Below are 24,867 nucleotides of genomic sequence, written 5' to 3' on the forward strand. Positions count from 1 at the left end.
TAACTCCTAATCCTATTGATGCGCACACATTTGTCCTCTCTATGCCTATTTACATTTGATTTTTCCCCTTCTCTGTCTTTAGATCTTAGAACATTCACAAATGTATAACTAAAATAATACTAACCATTTTGGATTCTCCTTGTTAAAGAAAATACCTTTCTTACATGAAAAAAAAATCCCGCATAACGGTAATGATATCACCAAACTTAGCTACTAGCAGCTGCGGAACATAGGTTAGATTTGCTATCTGCTGCAGATTTTCAAGTCAATTTATTGTTTACCGGTATATATGGGAAAACTATAAAAGGGAAGGAGAAAAGGATGTAAGGGTTTAAATCGCTAACCTCGTGTAATATGAGACAAATACTCCACTATTATTCCAATGGCTTCATGTCATCTTATTGGTACTGAAAGCCAAAGTTTTTTGGTTCTAGTACAGCACACATAGTATAGGTGCTTGAGGCAATTTGAATGTAATCATGTAAAAGAAAATCAATCTATCCCTCCCAAAAGAAAAAGCAGAACTCGTAACTCCCTATCTCAAAAATTTCCATTTCTAGTGATCGAACCTGAGACATCTTACAAATGAAACTAAAAGTTCTAAATATACTGTCTCCTCAGAGAGAGAGACTAATTCTGATTTCCTTAATATATTAGACTCGAGAAGAAAGTCCATCCAGTAATTTATATAAAAGTTAATCGATGTTTATTTTTGTTAAGGCATAGACTTCAAATTGATTCTCTAAAAGCATATAAAGAGTACACAACTTGTGTTTGTATCTGTAAACTTCAAGAGCATTTGGAAAATACAAAAACATGAATATTGATGTTTAATAAATATTGTCTTTTGATAGAAAAAGAGAAAGAGGCTCATAAGCCTTTTACAAAAATAAAAAATAAAAATCTACCAATCTATAAGGAAATATTAATTGTAGCAACTCAGCTATTCTGCCTGACATGGCATCATTATATTGGTAATAATCTATGCCCAACTTTGAAATTTCTAGCAAGGAGCTGCGTTGTACTGAGATTAATGTGCCGCATTATGCGGGATAAACAGCCAGCACAAAAAGCAATTAATTCTAGTAACCCTTTCAAAATAAAATAAATAAGCTTCACATAAAAGCAGAAAAAGAAATAATAGCAACCATTTCAAAATGGAGAGAAAAGAAAAGAGAGATCCTACATTCTCATGGCAGCACAAATCCATTCCAGAACTTTCTGAACATTATTCCAGAAAGATCCTATATTCTATCAGGAAATATACAGTTTTATAACACACCTGAGAATGAATTGGAAATCAAAATATTCAGCATCTCAAGCCAAAATGTCATTTACTTTGTTCTTTCCAATAAATAAGACTTTTTGATAAGTTTTTCTTAAAGTAAATGACAATGAATAATATATAAATAAAGAGCATTCAGAAATAAGGAAAAACAAGCAGTTGATTCACCTATATTTAAGATATTTAGATGCTGAGAATGAAAATTGTTAAGAAAACTGAAGAGCTGGACAGAGAGCTTACTCCAAAGGTTTGGCTTCATTCAGCACATTCTTATGATATTTTAGCTACATTTCTGCAATTATTCAAGGCTTCCAGTATCCAGCAAGCCTAAGCAGCTTTTTAACTCCTGCAAAAGAAAAAAGGAAATACAACATGAGAATAAACTAAAAACTAATGATAAGACTGAAAGAAAATTGCAATGACATAGTACAGTTCCTTACATTTTACATTATTATAGCAAGGCTCGCCTTTGATCATCCAGTTGAAGCTTTCTCATTTTTCATTATCATATGGAACGACTTAACTCGGTCCTCCTCCACCATCTCTCGTAAGACATCATCTTCAATCTTTTCTGCTTGCCAGCGTGAAGGGTCCTCCACAAATGCCTCACTGAATATCATGCTAGATACCCACTCCTTCCATGTTGTTCTTCTATACTTATCTTCTTCAAGTGTACCAGTTGCTAGTAGCTGATATACATACACCACCTTTTGTTGACCAGGTCGGAAGGCTCTTGCAATAGCCTGCTTTGTTTTGGAAGGATTCCACTCTGAGTCCAGCATAATTACCCGCGAAGCTGCTGTCAAACTAATGCCTTCAGCACAAGCTGTAATCGATGCAAGAAGTACCCTTGATGGGCCACCAGGTTCCTCGAATTTATCCATCACTCTTCCTCGTTCGAATAGCTCGAGATCCCCGGTAAGGACCATAATTTCTCTACCCTTCTGCCACCTAAAGACATTCTCAAACAATTCAACAAATAAATTAATAGGGGCAATGTTATGGCAGAAGATCAGAACTTTCTCCTTCCTGACTATCCGATACACGAGATTCAAGACAAACATCACTTTGGAACCTTTCTTGAAATCATATTTCAGCTTCTCAAGCTCCACTAGTTCCTCCCAAGTAAAAAACTTGTTAACACAATTAGACGTTTTAACCAGCCAAGGATGTATTGCGGCAAGCGTGATCAAAAGCTCTAGTTCTAGAGGATACCCATTGTATGTAGCCATAATCTTGTGGAGTTTCACCAACATCTCATGTTGTATATCTGTTGAATTCATCAATATGGTATAAATCTGTAAACCTGGAAGGTTATCAGAAGGTCCACCTTCATAGACATCAATAAAACCACTTGTGATTTTTCTCAGCTCATTTAGACCTTGCATTCTTTCTTCTGCTATATCTGAATCAATTTTCCTTGCAATATTATCTAAAAAGAATTTTCTTGCTCGTGATTCTAACAAATGGCGAGCTTTTTCCGCCAATTTCTTTTTTCTCTTGAACTTTGGGTCTAATGCCCTCAAAACCTCTCTGATGAACTTTGGCCTAGCCAGACACAAAGTGTTGAAATATTCACAAAAATTATTCTGAAACAAAGTACCTGAAAGCAAGATTCTGAGATCAGTTTCCACTTTCATCAAAACCTTCCTTAACCTTGATTTAGTACTTCTGGGGTTATGCCCTTCATCAAGTATTAGAAGTCCTGGACTTTCACGCAACACTTTAGCCATATATTTTCTGTGAGCAAACTTTGAATCTTCTCTCATTAATGTCAGAAATGAGGTATAACCCATGACAAGGACACTTGGTTGTGCATGCCATTTCTGAATTTTCTCCAAGCAATCCAAAACATGCATAACATCATGGCTGGGTTTTGGAGCTCCTCGAATTGCCACTGTCTTCTGCCTGAAGACTCTATATGTCCTTCGACCATGGATTAGATGAACCGGGATAGGAATTTGCCACTTGATAAATTCCTTGTACCAGGTATAGAGTGTTGTTTTTGGGGCAAGGACCAAAGGCCGTTTTCCAGGAAACAACTTCAGGTAGCTAACAAGAAAAGCAATAATGAGAAAAGTTTTTCCAGCTCCAGGAGTATGAGAGACAACACAGCCACCTATCTTCTTGGATGATTTCTCCATATTAGCTGGAGTTAGAGAGCCAGCAACATTTTTCCACAAGAACTCAAAAGCTTTTTTCTGATGCAAGTGCAGTTTCTTTCTCAGCTCAGGTATTAAGGCCCACACGTTATCATTTTCTTCTGATAAAGACATCTCTTCACTTGAAACATAATTTCTAAAAAAATTTAAGCCATCTTCTTCACCTGGCTTACCATCAGAATCTTCTACATTCCATGGCCTATTTTCTGCAGTCCAGCCTACATATTCCATCTACAAAAATGAAAAGAAAAAAATGGTTGAAGGTCACTAGTAGGAGACCATGGGCAAAGACCAGTGCAAATGACTAACACTACAGCAAAGCAAAGTTTTGTGAAAAATTACAGTTATAAAGAACATTCTACAAGTTTCTTTGTAAATTATCGATCATTGCAAATAAAGTTCGAATCTCGCCACTAAAAAGTGAGAAAGTTATTAAGTACAGTAGAAGTATTTGAATTCATGGTTTAACTTACAAATGGTGCCGTAACATATTTTACTTCAGTGCTAACAAAGCCACATATGCAGCATAAAATCCCAATTTCTTCATCCATTTTGAATGCGTGCCGGCAATTCTCAGTTGAGTTTTGCATAGTCTCATTGGAAACTCGAACCTGAGAATCCTTATACCAAGCTGAATTAGAGATAAAGAAGAAAAGTACCATACATATGGATGTACCTACATAAATATATGCACAAATGTAAAGTTAGGAAGGGTAAAGGAGAGGGAGGCAGGGGACAAGAGAGAAGCAATCCATGAATAATATACCTGAGATAAAAAAGAATCAAAGGCAGATAAAATTTTAACAAATATTACCTCATTTTCTTCAAGAAGGTAAGCCGATGCCAAAGATAGTTCCATTTCTCTCCACAACATTTCAGTTTCAGAGGTTTCTCCATCATCCTCAGTTGCTGGTGGTTCCATTTTCTCACTTTGGCCTGTGCAAGTTTTCGCTTTAAATTGTTCCCACTGGTCAACGATATGTGGCTCCTCATTTGACATCATTGTTGAATCAATGTTCTTCATATAAGATTTTATGAGCTTATTATATGCACCTGCACTTAAAGTTGTCCTCTTATATGTCAGTGGCTCACCATGATCATCCCTCTTTGAATGCAAAGGACGGTGCCTCCCAGTTTGAACATTTCTAATAGGTGCTCTTCCTTTCCATTTACTCTCAAATACTATATCATCAAATTCAGAAGAATTTTTCTTTCGAATAGCTGGAGAACTTTTTGTACCATAATAACCAAATGAGATATCACTGGTCTCTCGTGAGTGATATGCAGGAGTCTTCTCATTGGAATTGGCCTCTTCAAAGGCTACCAGATCACTCTCAGTGGGCACAGGAACAATTGCCAGTTCATTTTCATTTTCTTTTTGGTTAACCACAACGGATTTTACCTTTCTTGGTTTAGTCTTGAACTTGGAAAGAGGGAGGTTTTCAATAGGTTCTAATCCAGAAGATAGTACTCCCATTTCTCCCTCAGTTTGCTCTGTGGAAGAATTTGTAATTGGGCCAAACAGTAATGACAGCGGTAAGGACATTTCATCTTCCTTCCATTTGTCTGGCTTATAAGGCATGGTTCGAACCCAACCAACATCTTCCTCCGGACGAACATCACAGCCAAGGAAGCGGTCGGGTTGGACATTTCGACGTTTAGACCGCCGCAAGTTGTTAACATTATAAACTGGAGATAGTTCATCTTTATCAACCTTATGCACATCAGAAGCAGGACCAGCCTCACTAGCATCAATATTATCAGGAGTGAATTGATGCACAACTGGTGTTAAAATATTATTGTCAACTTTGAAATTTACAGAATTCAAACGATTAGGTTTTATTGAGCATCCATCATCACAATCCAAAATTTGATACACAATTTTATTTTGAACTGATCTCACATCAAATGATAGTTGTTTCAGAACAGACGCCACAATTAGCCATGCAAGGTCAGAGCAAAACTTTCCTATAAACAATTTAGTTCTTTGTACACAAGAACAGTCTTCTGAGAAATCCCAACGGTAGAACTGACCTTCACAAGGAATTTTGTCAACCCTTTGAAGTATGCAAATTTGGTCTATTCCTACTTTTTCAATATCTTTGCTAAGAGTTCCTTTCTCTGATCCAAGAGGACCTTGGTTAACATAGCGCTTGACAAAAAACTGGCATTCGCATTGAGATTCATGAGGCTTCCTCTCTATAGAATTTATTCTAGCATCAGACCACACCTATACAATAAAAGGAATCTAGAAATCAACCTTAAATATGCAAGTTACAACTTCACATGGAAAGTAACTCTTTCTTTGGTTTAAATGAATTTGAAAGTGTAGAATTCATTCATAAATGATAAAATTTTGTTTAGTTATGCTGGATTCCATAAAATTGAATCCATGGGAGTAACTGTTGCAGTATTTTCAATGAACAACATTGCTTGGCTTTTTGGTAAAAGACAAGAGTATCAAAATTTTTGTGGATAAGGTAAATTTGCAAGTTCTGAATGCTATTACCTCTGAATTTTCAGCATTTTCAGTTGATGAAAGAACACAAACATCAATGCCAGGCCTCAGAACGCAGGTACAATCAGATGTCGTTGCTTGCCTTGACTTTACGCGGATGTTCGAGATTGGTCCCTTCTCCTCAATCACATGATTAATATTTGCAAAATGAATGGTCATAGATCCATTTCTAATCTCTATACGATCCACACTCTGCCATGAGCCGCCATGTAAGGCCTCAAAAGCTGTGAGATAAGAGTATTAGCATGGCAATACTCAGAACATTTTCAATGACAACACAATCATATAGAGTTATGCATGAAATAATTAAGACATTCTAGAGTCATGTGAAAATGAAATCATTTACCTTACACAATCAAAAAATTAGAAGTAGCTTCAATTCAGTTTCCTACAACTTAAGTAACATAGCAATAAATCATTCTAAATCCTTGTTTGGTATAAATGAATTCCATAAGTTGTGTTCAAGCACAACAAGACTTACATGCGGATCAAAGTGAATTTTATGCCAAGTACCACTATCCATCAGTTGGAAATAACAAAAGCTTATGAAAATATAATGGGGTTTCACTTCAAAACAATAATTAGAAGAGAAAATAGATTAAAAAAATAAATAACAGATAACAAGAAAAACCACAAAAAGAAGTAGAGAAGAAGAGATGCTTACGGTGCGGGTTCAATGGATGCTTGGATTCATGTAAGCGCTTTCTCTTCATTGTTGTTCAGAAAACTGCAAATTCAGCCATATATAACAAATATAAGTCACTCATTACTGGATGACTACCCAATTGGGGACATGTCAATTTTATAAGAAAAGGGATAATCCAAAGATTATATATTTTTTTTAAGAAAAATTCATAGATTCTGTAAATGGTGAGACAAGAATAAAAGAATGTAGCTTTTCTTTTTTATTTTCAAGAATGACTACAAAATCCCAGAAGATATATTCCAAACCATTATTACATACGAAAAGAAAATACAGCTTAATGATATGATGTCTACACACTTTTTATCCCTTAATTTTCTTGGCGGCCAATCAGAAAATAAGGGGGAAAAAGAACTATAGTTGTCATTTTTAATATTGATGATAAGGCTAACCATGATCATCCTTTATAGATCCTTAAGAAAGGGGGAAAAAATTAATTTTCAGTGCAAAACATAGGCCATGATTAGCAAAAAGTGTTTAGAAACCTCTCTTTTTGGCTTGAAACTGTAGCTCTGTAGTAATAATTCCTACCTTTTTTACCCAAATGAGAAATGAAATTATTGGCAAAGAGTGAGAGAGTCCTTATCATGAATGACTGTTAAGGCATTAGATTTTCACATGCAAACCAAACCACATTGGATTTGCAAAAAAATAAAATAAAACAACCTCACTTCAAATGGCAAAAAACATTTAGCCACCACAAAAGCCAACACTGATCAAACCCAAACAACAAAATAAAAATCTATTAAAACTGAAGTTAAAAGAATCAAACTGCTATTTCTTTATATCAGAAAGGAAACCACACACAACCTGTCTTGTAAAGCCTAACAAAATGCATGGCATAAAAGGAAAAAAAAATCTGCAAAAAATAAAAAATAAAGAAATAAAGAAGAAGAACACAGCATCAGAGCAAAGTATACCTGAAAAGAATTTCTGGGTATTTGAAAGAAAACTAAATTCAGGTGACTTTGATCAGAAATAGCCAAATTCCGGCAAGATTACCATCAAGAGAGGCAAAGTGACTCCATTAAAGAAAGAAATGCAGTGAACCTGGGAAAATGAGTTCTCACTCAAAAAGAGAGTGTGAGACAGAGACAGAGTAGCGGGCAATTCTATAAGTGGTCTGAGAATCTTGGGGTGCGTGCAGTTGCATGAGCTAAGACTTAATTCATAGACCAGTATTTGGTTTGGTCAGCCAGTCTGTTTAAGTAGCAGTCTAGTCTATGTCCAACACAGTAACAGGGCAAGATGTGTAAATAAATGGAGAAGGCAAGGGCAATTTTGGAAGTAAAATTTTAATTTTTTATTTATTTTTTTATTTTTTTATTTTTTTGAGATGAAAGGTTGATCATCTGTTTGAGTAGGTTAAGCAGGTTTTTAAGGCTTTTTAGTTAAAAAGAAAAAACATTTCAGCATCTTTTTCAAATTTTCAAATGAAAAATATTGTTATTTCTTGTCACTGTCTATTTTGACTTTTATGCTTTGAATTTTTTAAAAAAAACTTATATTAATTTTTTTTTCTATAGTGCTGATGGAAACAGAGGACTGGCATTTTTGGCCCATGTTCTGGCCAAGAAATTGCCAAATAGGGCAAAAGTTCCTAATAATAAATCATGTTCAATATTCAAGAACCAAATCCATAAATTCACTGCCCATAATCAATTTTTATTTTCTTCTATTAAATATTTTAATTTATAAAATTATACCAATTGAATATTTTTATTTATATTCTCTCAATCTATAACTATAAATTTTTTAAAATTTTACACAAGAATTAAGAAAATAATTAATTTCTCTAAATTATAATAAAAAGTTTATTAATTTAACTAAATTACCTTTTATCTTACGTTATTCGTCCACAAATAAGTGTCGCATTTATAAAAATATCATATTTATAAATAAGTGTCGCATCGGTGATTTTTTTTTTTTTCATTTTACCCTTTCAGAAAGTTAATTGTTACGTTTCTCAAAATCTCTTTTTTTATTGAAAATAAAAATAATATAATCAATTTATTTAATAATTTATTAAAAATTAGATGAATTAAATAACTTTTTTAAGGAAAAAAAATATAAATTTTCATAAATAAAGGGATTACAAATTACAATCAACACAAGATGAGTTATTTTTAAGGATAGATGCAGCGGTAATAATTTACAGCGGGTAAAAAAAAAAAGAATAGAATTACAACTGGCTGACATTTTGTTGATGGGTCAAATCAGTTACAAGAAAAATCAAATCATTCAATTCTGAATTTGCAAATTTACTTAGCTAATTATTGGCTTGTGTATCTTTCTTGAATTGTGAATTTACATAATTAAGTTATTTAATGCATTTTTTCACCTTAATACACTGTGTGAGAAATGGGTTTAATGATTTTCATATTTTAGTGCACAATTTAATGCTTTAATGCACAAATGGAACCCTTTTATGTATATTAATTTTCTTGCCTAATTTGGAATTAAGTCCCAAAAACAGCATTACATTTAATCAATACGACCAAAATCAAAATGTCCATATTTAGCCGGCAGAAAGGGGTGTGATTGGTTCGATTTTGAATTGAACCAAATACATAAATTGAATCCCTATCTCACTTTTATTAAAACGAATCGAAAATCGAGATAAATTAAACTGGTCTGATTTTTATCGGTTTGAATTTATTTTTTGATTTTAGGCATATTTTTGGTTTATTTTCTAAATTTAACAAAATAACCAAACCAATTTGATTTGGTTGTGCTTATACTTCAAAATTGATTTTTTTTTTTTTTTTTTTTGAGAAGAATTTATCCCAACAGTTTTAAATGGCTCTGAAAATGAGCAAAATAAATCACTTCTTTTTTTTTTTTTACGCCAACAGTTTCTGTTGATCATTTTAAGCTTTTTGATAAAATTGAGAGCATTTACTAACATATAAAAAATTTATCAATGTATTTTAATAGACAATATGATAATAAATTAAGAAAGTGATCATTTTTTATTTTTTTGTATTAAAATTAAGAAAAATATTTTTTTATTAATTTAGAAAATGAATTCTGAATGAGAAGCAAAATAAAATATTTATTAACGAGAAAGGAAAGGAATCTAAAAAACCTTAAAATTCAATTTAATAATTGAATGAAAATTGGAGAATGAAAATTCAACCTAATCTATTTTATTGTCGGGTCGAATTTTCGATTGAAAAAAAAAAAATCAATTCGTTTCGATTCACTCTATTAACGATTTGAATTTCTTCATGCTCATGATTCATTTGTTTCAATCCAAACGTATCATATTATTAAAGATAAAATCCGAATACAGATATGAATTGGGTTGGCAGCCATAGGGCTTCATGATTGTTCTTGGACAAAGCTTTAAGAATTCATTTTCTCATACAACTTGCAATGAAAATGATTGCAAGCACATTGGCATTACAAGCCTAACTCTTAGAAAGAGGCAACATCACTGAGACACATAGCAGAAAACCATCAAAAATAAAATTTAGGCAAATACTTGTATATTCACATAAGATGAGTAACAGAGATTACAAACAATAAAAAAATTAGAACCATACTCAAAATCTGATTTTTAAAAAGGTTTGACCGCTATTACTACTACTATTTTAATCATGATTACAAAAAGAATCCCATCTCACAGACCAGAACAATTCAATCTGCAGAGCATGAACTACCAGCCATCCAACTCTGCCTCAAGGTTGGATTGCCAAAAGAACTACAGTTACATGGCCAATTTCTCTAACCTAAAAAACTCTAGAGAATCGGCTGTCAGTATGTTTGTCAGTTTCTCAAAAACAAAGTGATTAATTAAGTGAAAAGAACATATGTCTACACACCAGCAAGCTACTCTAATCCTTCCATCTCCACATCATAAACAGTGTGATTTTTTAGGTCTCAAAGCCTCCTAAACTGAAGAAACCTTGATCATCCAATGGAATATTGTTGTCTTCTTGCCTACCAGGCTCCAAGAAATCAAAACCATAGTCGCCATTGCCGTTGCCATTAAACTTTGAATATGGACTATGCAACTGAAATGATAAATCCAATGGTGGTGTTACTACATCATTCTGCAAATCACTATTATCTGTGGATAACATCTGACCATCCAGATCGAGTGGATTCTTGTCTATTGCCCCCAGCAATTCGTCCACACTAAACATCTCATCAACAGTGAAATTTTTCCAGAAATCTGCTCCCTCAAGTCCGTTAGGCCATCCATAATCTTCAATATTTAGTGTCCCATCATCTTTGCTTTCATGTTGGAGATCATCTTTCACAGCCACTTCAATCTCAGGTATTTTATGATCATCTTTCATTGGCACTTTAGTCTCAGGTATCTTAGCATCATCTTCCTCATTCTTCACTTCTTGTTTTGGTGTACATCTTGGTGACACGAGATCAGTTACAGCCGGATACTCGGGTTTGATTTTCGATTCACCTTCACCATTCTCAATTTTCACAACATGCTCTTTAGTGTCGTCAAAAGCACAAACCTCAGAATGATTTGATGTAGTAGTAGAATCAGAACCAGCAGGAGTAGCTACCGAAGAATAGCCTGATGGGGTTGTAGAGGACATGTAGTCTTTCGAAGAGCTAGTTGAATTTGATAATTCAGGAAAATTAAGCCGCGCCAAATTACCATACATGGCTTTCGCAGCTTCATCATAAGCAAGAGCAGCATCATATGCAGTTGGGAAAGTACCAAGCCAAAGCCTAGGCCCTCTGTTTGGTTCTCTAATCTCTGCAACCCACTTTCCCCATGTTCTTTGTCTAACGCCTCTATAATTACACCTTGAGTTATCAGGCCCTCCTTTACCTCTCATACATCCTTTTCTTGAACCTTTAGCAGGAATTTTTCTAACCGGTTTATCACCATTAGGACAAGAATCAAGAAATTCATTATATTCTTTCCACTTTTGAATGGTTTCAGCAACAGAGCAAGTGCTATCCCTTCTCCTCCTTTTCCTTGTATGCTCCATGGGCATAGAACTCACGTTATAACCTTGACCCATCTTCACCAAGTTTATATTTAACCAGAAATTAAAACAGAATCTGCAATATAATAACCGAAAAACAAAATCAGCACTAAAATCCCAACAGAGAAACAGAGTCAAATTGGCAAATTTCAATTCTTTCTCAACGACGAATTCAACAAACCAAAAGTATATGCGCATATGGCTGCTATATATATATATATATATATATATATATATATATATATATATATATATAACAAAGAAGCAAACAGAAAATAGAACTCCTTATCCTAATTGTATCAGGACAAAACCTTACTTGCCAGCCAAGTTCTTTTTTTTCCCCTTACTTACCCTTAGCTTGTTTAGAATTTTTTTTCTTACGTCGCAAGCAGTAAAATATATAGAAAACGGAAAGATCGTGATATGCTGTAACGGATATTAAAACGACAAAATCGTAAAAACATATCCTAAACAATAAATGTTTCCTTAGACCTCAAGTAATTATAAATCTAGGATCCAAACAGGAGGGTAAAATTTTCTCTGTGACCAAACAGAGAAGAAAAACAAAATAGAGTCAAAGTTGAACCAGAAAACTGGCCGTGGCAGAAAATTGAAGCTTACAAGAGAAAAACTTGAAAAAAAAAATTACAACCACCCAAAATTCATTTTCGGTTCCCCGAAAACTCGATTTCTGTTAGCTCGAAGAAAACCCTAATTCAAAGAAAAAAGAAAACCCCGAAAACCAAACACCAGAAAAAATTAAAAATTCAATTATAGTTCCCGAAAAATCATTACCCACTTTGCCTAATTCAATTAATATAAAAAGGAACAATTAAAAGCCATCGAAGAACAGAAATAACAATAATATAAAAAAAAAGGCAGAAACCAGAGAGTAACCAACTAACCTGTAAATAGGCTTAAAGAAAATGTTTTCTCTGCTTTGTGTGCTTTGTGTTGGTGCTTCTTGCTTCTTGTGCGTTTTGCGTTGAGCGCTTCTTGCTTCTTGTGCGTTTTGCAATGGTGCTTGTGTGTTTTTTTTTTTCTTTGGTGTGCTTGTTCTAGATTGTTGAAGTCGAAATAGCTTGACGAATCCAGAAATCTTTTCGAGCGAGAGGGAAGACAGATATTTATAGCCTTCTCTAGATATTTCTGATTTTTTACTGGTAAAACTGATAGTGATGACGTGGCGATATCTGGTCGAGACGAGACGTCACTCGTGGCGTTTTTTTGTCCGTTAATAAGGGACAAGTTTCGCTCGAAGGTTCCCGAGCCAGCAGAGGCATACCACAAAATCAAATTTCTAATTTACTTACTCGGCGTTGCCTCTTTCCAAGAAATCTCATTTTTGCCCCTGAAAATATAATCACATAGTAATACTTTTGTACTTATCTTATCTTCTTGAGCTGTCTTTTATTTTTGTTTTACTTTTTATTTTAAATTTAAATACTTTATTATTATTTTTTTATATACATCGAGAATTTTTGAGAAATAATACAAGGTACCTCTCATATAACTCAGCAAATAGCAAATGGAATTGTGAAAATTTTTATAATTGATGAAATTGAATTTGAAATTTCACTCTCTTCGTATGAGTAAAATCTAGAACATAAAATCTAAAACACGACTTAGTAAATTTTATTATATTTTTCTTTTACCATTTTTCGATAAATATATAAAGAAAACTTTTTCACAGAAAATTTCAATGATATTAGATAAGAAAAAATTAGCATAAGTAAATTGCATTACTATGATCCATAAATCAAATTTATGTATGAGATTTTGTAGTATTAAATTTACATGCATGCTAAAATATAGTCAATTGCTAAGTGTATATAGGTTATGATAATAGATTCAGGTTCGAATTTCTATTCTCTAATAAAAAAAAGATAAAAACAAAAATAAAAATAAAAAACTTAGGTGTGGGATTGTGTATTAATATGAAAAAAAAATACCAAAATCTAAATTAGACTTAATAGGGATGATCATGAATTGGACTCGGATCGAATTATGCAAAATCCATATCCAATCCGCGAAGACATATCCGCTCCGCTCGGATTCGAATCGGATCGAATGTCGGAGCGGGTCGGATCAGATCAGATATTATCAGTTTTTATTATGTTTAAAATAAAAATAAAAATAAAAATAAAATAATTATTTAATAAAAATTCATATTATTTATTGTGCTTGAAAATATAAAAATTCTTAATAATAATTGAAATATTATATCAAACAATTAGAAGATACTTTAAGAATTATTAAGTGTAAAAAAATCATGCTAGTGGTCATAATGTTGACTTATATTCTTTTGTTTAAAGTATAGAATAAAAAAAAATGTGAAAATGGAGAAATAGTTTGAAATAATGATTTAAAATATATATAAATGAAAAAGAAGGAAGGAAGAAAAGAATAGAGGAATTGTAGTCTAGAATTATAATCAATAATTTTAGAAATATAAAAAAAAAATAAATTACATTTCACAGAATGAATTTCGATCGAATTATGATATATCCGTATCTGATCTATATCCTCACGGATTTTATTTTAAAATTTTATATCTGATCCACTATTATTTGGATCAGATTTTATTCACTCTATTCAAATCGAACCTGAGATCACGTCATTTGATCACCCCTAGGACTTAAAAAGGTAGAGTCGTAGAGTTAGTATGGGCCAACCATCCAATTTAGTTGAACTCTAGGGCCTAATTGTAATCGGCTTGGGTACACCTTCAAATTAACTGGTAGATGGTTCATTCAAGCCTCTAATCTCTTTCTCAAAATAATAATTAAATTACCATTCTTAATTGAAATATTTCAAACTAAATGTCCATTTTTTTTAGTAAAAAATTCACAACTAATTGCCGATCAATGTGGGTTTGATAAATTTTTTCACTTATAGGAAGAGTAAAAAGTTTTAAATTCGAGTTTTTCAATTAGAAAAGTCTCTAATTTTTTAATTAAAAAGACTGTTATATATCTCATAATGCTATTCAATTTATTAAAAAAAAAGAATTATGAACTTCAAATAATTTATATTAATTTTAGATGCCATATTTAACTAAATCGAAATTTCAATAAACCATAAAAAATTTATCTATTTGTAAAAATTTTTATTAATCTTCAAGCTAAAGATACACTCTTCTACTATTATAATAATTATTATTATTATTTAATTTATTTTTGAAAATAATTTATCTAGAAATATTTTATAGATTCTTTGATGTTTGAGTGCTAAAAAAAATCAATCAAACAAAAATATTTTTCTGATTTGGGAAGAATTAGTCATTTTTAAGGAAACTTCAATTTGTAGAAATGATGAAATCATTTAAGTTATTTTTAAAATCAAATTAACTATATAATGGCCATTTTATTATTTGATTATTTCTAAGTGTCAAAATAATGCCATTTTATTATTTGATTATTTAATTATTAACTGAATAATAATTGACCAATAAATAAATCTAAATTTATTAATCCAACTGAAATTCAATTATTGAATTATTAAATTAAATTAATCAATTTAAACAAATTGACTAAACCATTTACTCAGCTCTAAATTTGTCAAGCCTGGCATTACTAGATGATGGTACACTTTCTTCCACATCTTCTAATTCCTAACCATATAGTATTTTTATTCCAAAAAAGAAAAAAATCATATAGTATGTAATACTCAAAAAAGAAAACTATATAGTATATAAAAAATTATAAAATTATTTGAATTACGAATTATGAATGAAGACTTTATAATAAAATCCTACCAAATTACAAAGCACCACGTGGACACCAAAACCAATTTCCACGTACCCACATGCTATGGTGAGCTCCAAGCTTTGACGCCTTGACCCGAATTCCCGATGTTTGCTTTCGTCCATCCATATCTATCACTGCCTACCATAGCCGTGCATGTGAAACATGTGTCATCATCTCGTGGCAGCTGTCAGTGTACTTTCTGTGCTTGGCATGTTACCTTAATTACGTTATCAATGACCTATCAAAAAGCACCCCTTGGAATTAAGCAACTTCTCAGCAGAGAGAAAAAGTATCTATACGCAATGGTTTGGTTACTCATTAAATGCAAGTGTAAAATTATTGTCTTAACTACCAGCGTGACTATTTTATGCATAGTAAAATAAATAATTTAGTAAAAAAAATTCATTATTTAAATTATTTATAATTTCATATTTATTAATTTTGTTGAAAATTATTTAAATTAAAAAATATCTATTTTAAATACAAAATATTAAACTAATTATATAAAAATCAATGTCTATTACAAATTGAAAGAAAAGAAAATATATATTAAAAATCATTGATTTTAATTTATTTTTAATTAATAAATTTTCTTAGATGGCATTAAAAATAATAAAATAAAACGCACAATAAAAATTCAATAATAGACGTGTATATATATCATTTTTAATGATAATTTTATACAAATAGCCTTCTTTTATGATTTATCAAACTTTTCCTAATTTGATAAAGTAATAGAAATTAGAAGAGAAAAAATATATTAATGTCGAAAATTGAAATTATAAAAAAAAATTGATCTATTAATAAATATTGAAACGTTTGGTTAATAAAGATATTAATAAATATTTTCACCGTTAACCTTCCCTATCATTCTTTTCAATATAAAATTTTCATTCATAATAATAAATGATAAGTATGATTGATTGTAATGATATTCAATATCATTATTGTAATAATATTAATTGAAAAGATAAATTATAATACATATTAATATAAGCTATAACACCTATGAATATGATAATCAACATTAAAAATTATGGTAATTTTTAATTAAAAATCAGTTTATTATAATAATTTTAATTATTTAATACATATTAATATGATAATTGAATGACAATTAAAATTAATATTATGTAATTTTAATTAGAAAGATAAGTAACAATATTATAATAATTATAATTATTTATTAATATGTATTAATTATGATAATTGAATGCTAATTAATGTCAATATTTCTATAACGCTATAACTAACAATTATATTCTATGTGACACAATCAAAATTTAAGAGTCATATGTGTCATCATCAAGAATCTTATGTAACAAGAGTAATGAAAAAACATTCATTTATGAAATGACACATGTCAGCTTATTGGGAAAAAAATGCATGCTTTATATACATATATTGATTTGTTTTTTTTTTTTTCACAAAAATAATTTTTTCTACTATTATTTTTCATATATGTAGATTGCGTATTAATAATTTATTAATATAATGGTTAATATATCTGAAATTTAACTAATACTACATTTGTTTCGTGATACTTACCACATTTAAAAAAATAACTTGTTCCAAAATATTTGTTACATTTGTGATTTCAAGGAGTAATACATAGTAATTTCAGTATAACATTAGGAGAATATATTAGTGCAATTAATTAGGAAATACGTAGTAATTTCAGTATTTCTTTTTTTTTTTTTACAACTAATTTCATTGTTATACAAAATAATTAAACATTATCATAATTTTGTGACAAGGTTAGACTTGCTCAATTAAAGTAAAAAGTTTGCAAAAAATAGAAGATATTGCAAAATAATCTTGGAAATAAATAGATAACTAATACTACCAACGAGCTATTTGTTTTGAGTTATTGAAATTTCCTTTTTAAAGCTTGTCAAATATTTTGTTTACAACCATTTATTTGCACCTGAGAAGCCTAACTGCTACCAACCATAAAAACGGCCACTATTTCCTTAAACTTTCCTTTATAACTAACACTATATTGTTTCTTTTTTGGCATCCTATCTCAGATTAACTCCTTTGCTAGAATTTTTTTTTCCCTCTTGATACATCAAAAATTTTAAAAGGGGAACGAGTTCTTTTGAACTCCTAACCTCTTTTTCAGAACCAAGGCCGCATTAATCCTCATCTGTTCATATTTCTCTAGGATTAAGGTCGTTTACTACTCTAATCAATTCCTGATGTCTTATTATTCATAAGATATAGTACTTATAAAACGAAAATAAAGAACTCGAGAGAAGTCGCGGATACGTCTATTTTCTTTCTAGCTATATCGATCGAGTATCGTATAATGTACGAAAATACAGGAGAAATTCGTGTTAAACATGGAACTGAAACCATCATCTACCCTACGGTTTGCATCGATTATCAAGAGGAAACCCAACACTATGGGTTTTTCTTCAAGGCAAATAATCCTCTTGATTTCATATTTCCGGTATTTATGGTTCAAATCATTTTGTCATGCATTATATCACAGACACTGTTCGTTCTTCTTAGGCCTTTGAAACAACCAAAATTTGTGAGCTATATTTTGGTAAGTTTTTCCTATATGGTACCCAATTTTCTTTCTATACCTGCAATTTTATTACATGGTTATTTATTTAAAAAATATTTTCATTTTATCTTTTTTTCCCCGAGTGTATTCAATAATGTTTTTATTAGTTTGGTTCATAGGTGAGACTATAGACTCGGTTTAGATAAGTAAATCGTATTGAAGATATAGCCATAATAATGCATTTTGAACATTTTTGTGTTGCAGAGTGGCATTATTTTAGGACCTTCTGTGCTAGGCCGTAACAAGACATACATGGAAACAATTTTTCCAGCAAAAGAAATGGGAGTTCTTAATACATTTGCTTTATTTAGCTCAGTCTTATACGTATTCATTATGGCTATAAAAATAGATACAACTATGTTATTAAAGACTGCAAATGCTGCGTGGACTATCGGTTTATCAACCTACATTGTCCCTTTTGGGATGATCTTATTCTTTCATTCTCTGATAAAAGATCAAGTCTCTGGATGTGTTGGTGAAATCCCACCTCTTATTTTGAGTAGTGCTTTATCAAACACTTTCTTCTCTGTTATTGCTCATGTCATGGAACAACTAAACCTTCTAACCACCGAGTTAGGTCAACTCGCTTTAGCCTGTGGAGTTATCATGGAATCAGTTGGTCATATTCTTTTATTGACAATGACCATTCTAACAACGAAAGATGGGTTTAGTTCAATTCTATCAGTAGTTCTTGCATATGCTCCAGTTTTTATCACATTATATATTTTGAGGCCATTAATGTTAGTGATTATCAAAAGAACACCACCAGGAAAACCTGTAAAAGAAAAATATGTGATGTTGGTATTCATTTTGCTTTTTGTGATGGTATTAATTGCTAACTCAGTTTGGGGATTCTTTCTTCCTATGGCATTTCTTATGGGATTAATCATACCAGAAGGACCGCCTTTAGGCTCTGCAATAGTAGAGAAATTGGGATTGATCCTTAAACAGCTTTTTTTGCCTTTATTCTTTGTTCAGATTGGTTTTCTAACAGATGTGTCTTCAATAAAAAATGTCAAGGCTGCTGGAATTTTTATTCTCCTAATCGGTTGTAACTATTTATTGAAGTTCTTGGTGGCTTTGTTTGTTTCACTCTATTTCAATATAAGATTCAAAAATGCTATTCTACTGGGAATTATTTTGAACTTCAAAGGTATAATGGACCTTATAGTTTACAAGGGATGGAAGATAACTCTAGTAAGTACATATATGCAATTTGATTAACACTAATTTTGTTTCTATCATGTATATTCATTTACATTCTAATTCTCTTGCTGCAGAATTTCGGTACAGATTGTTTTACTGTAATGGTGTTGTTGAACGTTACTTTCATCGCATTTTTCAGCCCTTTAATACATTACTTCTATGATCCTAAAGTTAGACTCTTCCAATCAGATTCTAGCATGAAATTCTTAAGAACACTTCATTCAATACCTCAAGATGTTGAATTACGCATTCTTACTTGTATTCATAATGAGGATAACGTCCATGGCATTATAAATTTACTGGAGGCATCTAGTTGCAAGAGTTCAAATAGTTCTACATGTGCTTATGTAGTAAATGTGGATGATATTGTGGGTCGAACAGCTCCATTATTAACTCGTTACACTAGCCATAAGATGAGACTGAAAGACAATAATTCAGATCATCACATTTTTCGTGCTTTCAGGAATTATTCGAAGAATTCCAATGGTTTCGTCTCAATAATTCCATTTACTATGGTTGCCCCTTACAAGGGTATGCATAACATCATTTGCAATCTTGCAGAGGATAAACATGTTTCTTCGTTCTTGTTCCTTTTTACACGAACCATCATGGCTTACAGAACAATGTATTCAGAGATTTTAACGTTCAACTTCAAGCAAATGCTCCTTGCACAGTAGGGATCTTGTTAGATAGAGGATTACACAGTAAAAAGAATTCAATAAATTTCTCTTAAAATGTTGTTGTTCTCTTTCTGGGAGGTCCTGATGATCGCGAAGCTTTAGCATTGGCAACAAGAATGTCAAGCAATCCTGATGTGAAAATTACGTTATTGAGAATCAATTCAGAAGAAACCAACTACATTGCTACAATTGGGAAGCAACTTGATGATCAGCAAGTTAAAGAATTCAGAGAAAAAAATGCTCATAATGCTCGTGTTGCTTATGGCGATGTAGCAGCAAGAACTAGTATAGAAATGGTGGATGTGATTAGATCATTGGACAGCGTGTACGACCTTGTTATGGTGGGTAGAAATCCAACTAACATGCAGTTTGAGAAAGAAATGATGGAGTGGGCTGAATACCCAGAGCTGGGTGTAATTGCAGATATGTTTGCTACTACATTGGAAGATTTTTGTGATAGTAAGATGTCAGTGTTAACATTGCAACATTGTAGACTAGTTTCTAGATATTAACTATAAATTTTTCACCAAGAGTTCATTCAGTAATTTTTGAGCAATTAAATGTTCAGTTGGAAATCCAAAAGCCAAAAAAAATGCTTATTTTTAGAATTTTGTCTATAAGTTTAAATCACTGGAGATTGATTTAAGCTCCTAAATCCTTGTATATACTGAATATATATTAGTGGAATCATATATTGATTCATTGCATAACTTGGCAATTTGTAATTATTTATACAAAAGCAGTAGAGAAAAATAATTTTCAAAAAGTAGAATGTATTATTCCAAGTAACAATTGAAACAAAGAAATTTACAGTACAGGTATTTAAAATGAGATGGTAACTAATTTTTCAAGACACCATCTCTTCTTCTAAACCTGCCTTTTCATCTCTGATTAACCTATCCAAAAAAAATAAACATAAAAATAACAAGAAACTATGTCCCCAAATGCAGGGAAAACCGACATTGAAATTATTAATACTATCAATAGGAAAAAATATAGTTTTTGAAAAACTATATATAATATATATAGCAACTAAACCCTCTATTGATGGGTAGCATTCTTTTTATAAACCAATCTTAATTAGTTCCTAACAAATAGGCAAATCAAGAGGAGGAGACTCTAGTTTCTGCAACTCTCCAACTCCATCTTCCACTATGAAAGCCATTGCCAATCCCCATGTGATATGCACATCCAAGTGACAATGCATTAACCAGACACCTGTTAATGTCGAAAAAAATCAATTTTAAAACACATAAAATCAGTATTTCAATCATCAAAATGCTAAAAATTATTTAAAAAGCTGATGTCAACACCGCCGATATATGTGTTTTCTTCAAAAAGAGAAACAGAGATTTTGAGGTTTTCACCTGGATTGTCAGCGACAAATCGAATAACTGCCCATCCATTAACAGGTACTGCAGCTGTATTCCTCATTGGTGGATCAACAAGGTTGAATTTAGCTCTATCAGTTTTAGGATTGAAGTTTCCAAATCCTTCAGCAACAATATAGAAATCATATCCATGAAGATGAATTGGGTGATTTTCAGGTGTAACAATACTTGTGTCCTGTAAAACAATCTGTACTGATTCTCCATACTTCAATTTATAAAGTTTTGTGCCTGGAACAGGTTGCCAAAGTGATCGGCTTACATTTCCGGTGAAATCGAAATTTACCGGAGGCCTTGCCGGAAAATCTGTTGTGAAAACTCCTGGTATGTTTTGCTTATAAGCTTGTAGTAAAGAAAAGCTTGAAGGAAACACAAAAGACACATTGTTCATGCTTGCTGTAAAGCGAGTACCATTAGGACCTTGACATCTTCTAGCTCTAAAATTTTTTGGGCAATTGTTAAGTCCTAGACCAACTGTAAAAAATAGGCTATGGTCAATTTTAGTCGGGACCTCAACTTTCCGGAGACTTTTTTGGCTCTGGCTAAAGGCGGTGGCGGTGGCTGTGTCATTATAGGCAGGTAACTGAGGCATAATTGGTTTGCTTGTTAGACATTTAGCAGGGCAAGGAGCGGAGTTGTATTCAAGAATTGCAGTCGTTGTAGTATTATCAAATGGAGCATTTTGAGCACTTTGATATGCACGTGCCGCCAGGTAATATCTCGCCGGAGGCTGGTCACCGGAGATCAAAACATCGGTGGTCTGACCAGGTCCTAGCATAATAACTGATGTAGTGAAAGGTTTCAGATATGAAGCATCAGCACCAACAACTGTGAATTTGTGGTTTGCAATGGTGAAAAATAGTGGTTGATTGAGCGCAGCGTTGATGACTCGGAGAAGGTTTGTCTCGCCGGAGCCGATTGGAACTATTACAGTGTCTGCAAAATAGATGAATTTTCAAGATCATCTTCTTTGAAGAACGGAGACTTTATTTTCCATAGGAGATTCAAATTTCAGTTATTTACAGTTAAAGATTTTCATTTTTGTGATTAGTGTTGGTGAGCCATTACCCAACAAGTACAGGCCCACTAAATTGTCATGGGCTCATGATAGAGGTTTTTGGGCTATAACCATTTATATGGCCCATTAATCAATAATACAGTAATTAATTATTAAGAAATTATAGAAGTTAATACCAAAAAATGTACCTTTGCTGGAGCAGTTATAAAGGTCACCAGGTTGACCATTAATGGTATAAGCATCAGAAATATTTGGAGCTGCTCCAGTTCTAGTTGCTTCTCTCACTACATCAATGGGGTTTGCATCCCACCATTCCCCTGATAAATAATATTCGAAATCACCATTATTAGTTCGATAATCTTAATTAAAAATATCATAATAATATCATAATTACTTTTAAAAATGACTTTGATGTCACGGAGTTAATTAGATTTCGTTTTGGATGTCATTAATATATGAGAGAATGAGATATAAATTATAATTACCAAGAAGGATTGGTGTTTCTCTTTTTGGTTTAGGGAAAGGGTATGAGGTTCCTTCTTTAGGGTATATAATTAGAGCACCATAAACAGTAGCTCTAAGCCAAGAACTATGAGCATGCCACCAAAGTGTCCCTTCTTGCCCTTCAATAGTAAACCTGTAAGTGTAACTCCCTCCTGGTCTAATTGGACATTGTGTCACAAATTCAGGTCCATCTGCCCATCCTGTCCTCATTTGCCTTACACCATGCCTACAAAACAAAGTTTTTACACTAATTAATCATCAAAAAACAAATTAATTGCATGCAAAAAGTTAATCAGCTAGCTATATTTGTGTATGCATGTGATGGACGTGACTTCAATCCCTGTAAAGGTAACAATACAAATTCGATCCCAAGAAGCGGATTTTTCTAGGAGGGCAAAAAATATTTACGTTCTCTAACCCGAAAAAAAAAAATTTGATACACTCAATTTTTATATGTACATTACCAATGAATGGTAAGATTATATCTTGCTTTGTTGACAACTTTGACAACTAAACTGTCTCCATTATGCAGTTCCAAAGTTGGTCCAGGAAACATCCCATTTACTGTGATTGTATTGTGAGTTTTGCACAATCTCTTCACTTTTGTTGCTTGAACCTGTTTCATTAAAAATCTTAATTAGGCTTAATTAAAAATTAAACAGAAATAAGAACTTGATTAGCTAGAAATTATGCATACAACAAACTCATGGTGATGAACTGTTGGATTAGCTAATGACAATGTGGGAGCTAAAAGAAGCAAAATGGCAACAAAAAAGAAGCAAGAACTGGGAAATATCCGATCGATGACTGCCATTTTTGTTTGTTTCTCTCTTTTCTTTAGGGTTTAGTGATTACTAATTAATTAAGGTAATGGAAGGCATTGGAGAAAATGAAAAAGAAAAGGTGTTTATATAGGAGGAGTGTAAGGAGAGAAAGAGAGAGGTTGTTTAAGGGTTGGCAGATTAGGTTTTGATTTACGAGAAATAGTGAGATTGCAAAGGAAAAAACTTTGTTCAACTCTGTCGGAGTTGTTGCACCCACTGGCATATATTATCAAATAATAATAATAAAAAAAAAGAATTTAAATTTCTCATCACTTGCTTCGTAAGTCTTTTCTTTTTCTGGTTCAATTTCAACAAATTAATTAATCATCATTACTAGCTAAATTTATTTAATTTAATTTTTAATTACCTAGCTTATGATAAAAAAATACAATTATTATTTTAATTTATAATAAATACCAAAAGAAAGACCAACGTGTAATAGTCAAACTCTGCCCTTTCCTTTTCTGTTTCTATGGAAAAAATTCATGTACAGATCGTGATGTAGGCGTCCAACTTTTTGATTATTTGAGCTCAGAAAAATAAGTCAAACCTTGAAATTTTGTTTTGTAGTGTATATGTATTTCTTGTTGACATTTTTTTTTTTAACCACCCGATTGGCTAATTAATCTAGATTTACGCGCAAAATACTCTCTCTCGAATATTTAAAGGGAGTTCATAATCGGGGCTCAAACTCCAGACTTTTGGTTAAAGAAGAAGGGATCTCTACCATTTCATCTCACCCATTGAAAATTTCTTGTTCACACCGTTTGCTTAAAGTACTTGACTTCTAACACATTTTTAACCTCTTTGGTAAATTCGGCAAATAGAAGAATCAATTATTATAATTAAATAAAATCGTGTTAGAAAAAAAAGGTTATTTTGTGATCTAGAGGTAATGAGTTCGTGCATAAAATTAAATAAATAAATCGAGTTATATTATACAAAATAAATCATTTTCTGTATTATTTTTCAGTTAATATTATTTATATCAACTAGCTTTAAAAACATAAACCTAGAACAAGTAATATTTATTAGTCGTTAGAATTAATGGCTACCAATTTACAATTGTCCAGCTTGACTGAGACTGTTCAAAAGAAAAGGATTGAGTGCAAAAAGTCCTTTTCCATTATTTATAAATAGGTATAAGAGATTTGTTGGGTCACTCACAAAAAATTAATTACACAATTTTGGAAAATTAATAATGTATTAATTAGTTAACTTGTCAATAAACACATTTATTTTTCGAGTAAATTATTATTTAATGCTCGACTTATTTAAATGCAGATCC

At 31.9% G+C, this 24,867-nt stretch overlaps 4 protein-coding genes across 4 annotated transcripts; 1 reads left to right on the forward strand and 3 right to left on the reverse strand.

Moving 5' to 3' along the window:
• Window positions 1-1,269: 1,269 nt before the first annotated feature.
• LOC105645644 (SNF2 domain-containing protein CLASSY 1) lies at window positions 1,270-7,853 on the reverse strand. The gene is made up of 7 exons (XM_012231300.4): window positions 7,589-7,853; window positions 6,630-6,692; window positions 5,957-6,189; window positions 4,262-5,677; window positions 3,921-4,058; window positions 1,726-3,678; window positions 1,270-1,631 (listed from the first exon to the last, which is right to left on the reverse strand). The coding sequence occupies exons 2-6, from the start codon at window positions 6,676-6,678 to the stop codon at window positions 1,759-1,761; spliced, it is 3,756 nt and encodes a 1,251-aa protein (XP_012086690.1). The 5' UTR covers window positions 6,679-6,692; window positions 7,589-7,853; the 3' UTR covers window positions 1,270-1,631; window positions 1,726-1,758.
• A 2,289-nt stretch (window positions 7,854-10,142) lies between these two features.
• Window positions 10,143-12,745, reverse strand: LOC105645636 (dehydration-responsive element-binding protein 2C). The gene is made up of 2 exons (XM_012231288.4): window positions 12,541-12,745; window positions 10,143-11,711 (listed from the first exon to the last, which is right to left on the reverse strand). Exon 2 carries the CDS (start codon window positions 11,669-11,671, stop codon window positions 10,547-10,549), a length of 1,125 nt encoding a protein of 374 aa, XP_012086678.1. The 5' UTR covers window positions 11,672-11,711; window positions 12,541-12,745; the 3' UTR covers window positions 10,143-10,546.
• A 4,680-nt stretch (window positions 12,746-17,425) lies between these two features.
• On the forward strand, window positions 17,426-20,500 carry LOC105648691 (cation/H(+) antiporter 15). Its single transcript, XM_037640645.2, is given in 4 exon segments — window positions 17,426-17,938; window positions 18,164-19,156; window positions 19,240-19,738; window positions 19,741-20,500. Coding segments are annotated over 4 exon segments (2,352 nt in total). The 5' UTR covers window positions 17,426-17,695; the 3' UTR covers window positions 20,358-20,500.
• Window positions 20,501-20,601: 101 nt separating this feature from the next.
• On the reverse strand, window positions 20,602-23,648 carry LOC105645626 (laccase-12). Its single transcript, XM_012231278.4, has 6 exons — window positions 23,453-23,648; window positions 23,220-23,371; window positions 22,737-22,981; window positions 22,440-22,568; window positions 21,213-22,169; window positions 20,602-21,063 (listed from the first exon to the last, which is right to left on the reverse strand). The coding sequence occupies exons 1-6, from the start codon at window positions 23,567-23,569 to the stop codon at window positions 20,933-20,935; spliced, it is 1,731 nt and encodes a 576-aa protein (XP_012086668.1). The 5' UTR covers window positions 23,570-23,648; the 3' UTR covers window positions 20,602-20,932.
• Window positions 23,649-24,867: the final 1,219 nt, after the last annotated feature.

The sequence above is a fragment of the Jatropha curcas genome, chromosome 6 (assembly GCF_041381405.1).
Source record: "Jatropha curcas cultivar XTBG-Jc1 chromosome 6, XTBG_Jcur_1.0, whole genome shotgun sequence".
In the NCBI taxonomy this organism is placed as follows: domain Eukaryota; kingdom Viridiplantae; phylum Streptophyta; class Magnoliopsida; order Malpighiales; family Euphorbiaceae; genus Jatropha; species Jatropha curcas.